At 42.4% G+C, this 3,694-nt stretch overlaps 1 protein-coding gene across 1 annotated transcript; it reads right to left on the bottom strand.

Moving 5' to 3' along the window:
• Positions 1–87: 87 nt before the first annotated feature.
• Positions 88–2,032, bottom strand: LOC101993042 (amidophosphoribosyltransferase-like). The gene is made up of 3 exons (XM_005372350.3): positions 1,924–2,032; positions 1,671–1,816; positions 88–221 (listed from the first exon to the last, which is right to left on the bottom strand). Exons 1-3 carry the CDS (start codon positions 1,989–1,991, stop codon positions 145–147), a joined length of 291 nt encoding a protein of 96 aa, XP_005372407.3. The 5' UTR covers positions 1,992–2,032; the 3' UTR covers positions 88–144.
• Between the last annotated feature and the right edge of the window lie 1,662 nt (positions 2,033–3,694).

Below are 3,694 nucleotides of genomic sequence, written 5' to 3' on the forward strand. Positions count from 1 at the left end.
GACAGGGTGGCCATATATAGAATTCAGGTTCTCTTTACTGCCTGAGGCTTTTGGAAGCCAAGACTACAAGCATGTATTATCAAATTTGGCAGAAAAATGTCCTCATGATGTAAAAACAATATGAAATAATAAATAGGATACAACTTACCTTGCGCCAATAGAGAGAAAGTTGCCCGACTCGGAAGACACCACCCATCCTGCACTCTCTGAAGATTTCTTCTCTAGAAACCACAAGACAATCATTTCAGTCACTGGGTACAGGAACATCTCTGTTTTCTATTTGCTTTTAGTATGGCGCCCCCAGAATAGAAGCCCAAACAGAGTCTTGCACATCCCAGGCAAGCACTATATTAAACAATTACACTCCCAGTCCCCACAAGGAAATTTTTTAAAAGAGGTTTTCAGGCGAATGACACGGCTCACAGGTCAAGGGTGATTTTTTTCCACATCTCACAACTGAGATCAATCCTGGGAGCCACGTGGCAGTGGGGAAAGGAATCCCAAGCTTGAGCAGGAGGTCCTCTGACCCCCCTGCCCCCACCATGCCACTGCTCTTTGTGTGGATTCAAACACAAAATTGTAAAGTAACTTTTAAAAAAGAGCTTTAAAAAAAGGAAACAACTTCATGAGAATCGTTAAACATCAAATATATAAAAGGTATTATTAGCATCACAATAAAAGCAGCTGGTTCCAGTATGATCTAATAAATAATCCAAGATTCCTAATAGCATTATGAGATGGTTCGAATAACACAGACAATATGTCACAAAGAAAAATCACTGCAGAAATAAAAAGATAGTTAGGCAAAAATATGAACTGGCAATTCTGAAAAAAAAAATAGGAATACAGTATTAAATACAAGAGGAGTCAGACACGGCCTGGGAAATACACTTTAAAACTAAACAACGAGCAAGCCAGCGAGGTGGTTCAGTGAGTGAAGTGTTTGCTATGTGAACACGAGGAGCTGAATTTGGATCCCAGTGACTCCTTAAGGCTGAGCATGCCAGTGGTCACATGGAAAACCACCTCTGGGAGAGACCCAGAGAACTCACTGCCAGCCACCCTCCTGAAAACAGTGAGCTCAGGTTTCAGTGAGATCCCATCTCAAAAAGTAAAGCAGAAAGCAAGGGAAGACGATAATGGAAGTTGAGCTCTGGCCTCCCTCAACACACGCACAGGCAAGCACTCCTGCATGCATACATACATGTGTATGCCTCTACCCCATGCACACATCTTTAAAAGACATCAATAGCTAGGGCTAGAAAGCTTGCTGCGAAATCATGAGGACCGGAGTTCCCATCCCAGCACCCACATAATGAGCCTGGCATCCTGCACATCCCTGTAACTCCAGCTAAGGTAGGCTGCAAGCAACCTCCAAGTGCAGAGACCCTGCCTCACAGGAACAGGTAGACAGTGAGTGATAAAGGATGACACCAGATCTCGACACAGAAACGGCATAGGGGCACACACCTACATACAATATTATACACACTAACATAAACTTAAAACATAAAGGAAATAAAGATACTGTGTTTTCTTTCCTCCCTTGCTTCCTGTAACCACAGATTTTGGGAGCTCATAGAAGAAAAAGGGAGAAAGGAGAAATCTTGCCAATAGAAGCAATGATTTTGAAAAGATTATTAATATCGAATCCTACTGAAGCTCATTACCTTTGCCATTCATATCAGAAGCTGGAATAAGACGACCAATGCAGAGAGGACGATTTCCGTATGGATCACGCACTGCATAAATGACATCCCTGTGCATTATGAGCAGAGAGTATGCAGTGGGCGCTTCCTTCATTAGGTTCTTAATTCTGGAATCACAAGTAACTGAATGAATCAACCTGGCTGTTAACACATTGTACAAGTTAAGCTCTCGTAGCCAGAGCTGCAGTCATCAGCTAGTTATACAGTTAGTTACCTTGCGACCCAGTCTGGGGTATCGTCTCGTTCCTGGGGAGGAGTGTAAGCAAGTAACTGGGTAATCATTTCACTATCAGAGGACGTGGAAAGCCCAATGCCATGGCGCAGAAGCTATGGGAGAGAAAAGGCTCATAGTTAGACCGCTATTGTCCAACAGTAACAGAAACCAGGCATCCTACAGATACGAAGTGACAACCCCTACACCCCACTTACTGCTTGTGCATACTCGTGAGAGCAATGGGAAGTCTCCAAAGCCAGGCAGAAAAGAAGGGCTTTAGCAGACACAAAGCAAAAGTGAGTATGGGTGTAAGTAAAACAGCAAAGAGCTTGAACTGTGGGCCACCTTTTCTACCCTCCATAACCCTGAAGAGGGCACACTCCTTCCCGAAGAGCAGCAAACTGCACCCGTGACTCTTAAACTGAGTGTGCTGCTGACATAAATGAACACCCATACTTGTGAGCACTGACAGCAGACAGGGACCAACACTTCAAATGACGAAATGGAGGCGACAGCTAATCAACACCGGGTGAGTGTACTCTATCATCATGAAGTTCTGCACAGAACTAACCCGGAAGCTGCTCCACAAGCACGTGGAGGATAATTAGGTGGACACAAAAAAGCATTTTCAGTGGATAGCTAAATGTGTAAAGATAGGTCTGGAAAAAGTGAGGTGTATATTCTTTAGAATTGAATTCTTGGTGATGACTATTTTTAAGCAGTCAACTTTGGTTATTTACTTTATATTGAGAGTTTTGGAATTGCCTAAATTTTTAACAATACTCATTTTCATTTTTTCAATCTGTGGACAGAGATGTATGTTATAGTCACTACAAATGCCACTGCTCAGCAAGAGGGCACAGCAGAGCAGAGGGAGCTACCTAACACTACAATAGAAAACAGACAGGCCATGGGTAATGATGAAGTCTGGCTCTAGGTCTCTGAAACCAACAATTCACTATCATTCAATTTCTGTAACAACTTACCAAATGTGAAATATCAGCTCTAAAAATTCTAAACAAAATGTGTATGTACGTGGGTATATGCATGTGTGAACACTATACATGCTAATACTAACCACCACCTGGTCCTGAAGTTACCAAAGGAAGGTTACTAGAGCTAATGAACTGGAGGAAGCAGAGAGAAATAACTGAATGGAACAAATAGATCAAAAGGGGGTACCAGGAATATAAAGATGCTGCGTAATCAGCAATAAACTGATGAAATGACCACATACACACATACAAACAGATCAAAAGGGGCTACCAGGAATACAAAGATGCTGCGTAATCAGCGATAAACTGATGATTGACCACATACACACATACAAACAGATCAAAAGGGGCTACCAGGAATATAAAGATGCTGCGTAATCAGCAATAAACTGATGATTGACCACATACACACAGAAACTGGACACCATTAAAAGACGAAGGTCCCCAACAACGTGAGGTGGACAGGCTTCCTGAGCAAGAACTCTGCCCAACCACCAGATTCTGGTTTCCTGTGGTCATTTCCAGTTTATACTTGTCTCAAATTTATCATTTTCAAGTTTGTACTCATTTTCCTCACATGGCTTCTTAAGTTTAAAAATCATAGAGAGTATTTCCTAATTCAAAACACCAGAATGCTCCAAAGGCTCCTCCAAAGGGCAAACAGGTCACGAATCCACAGCCCCCACTCTGAAACCACTCCCATTACATATTTCTATAGATAAAGGAAACTGTCAGGACTGGACACTCATCCATGATTGACAGCTCTCAGTCATTTC

Source organism: Microtus ochrogaster, unplaced genomic scaffold (genome assembly GCF_000317375.1).
Source record: "Microtus ochrogaster isolate Prairie Vole_2 unplaced genomic scaffold, MicOch1.0 UNK2267, whole genome shotgun sequence".
Classification (NCBI taxonomy): domain Eukaryota; kingdom Metazoa; phylum Chordata; class Mammalia; order Rodentia; family Cricetidae; genus Microtus; species Microtus ochrogaster.

Bases quoted from the DNA above. Each gene is read 5' to 3' on its own strand.
- LOC101993042 (XM_005372350.3), bottom strand. From the start codon at position 1,991: ATGATTACCCAGTTACTTGCTTACACTCCTCCCCAGGAACGAGACGAT. The intron at 1,817-1,923 runs GTAACTAACTGT...TTGTGATTCCAG, and splicing joins ACCCCAGACTGGGTCGCAAG to AATTAAGAACCTAATGAAGG. The intron at 222-1,670 runs GTAATGAGCTTC...TGTGGTTTCTAG, and splicing joins TTCTGATATGAATGGCAAAG to AGAAGAAATCTTCAGAGAGT.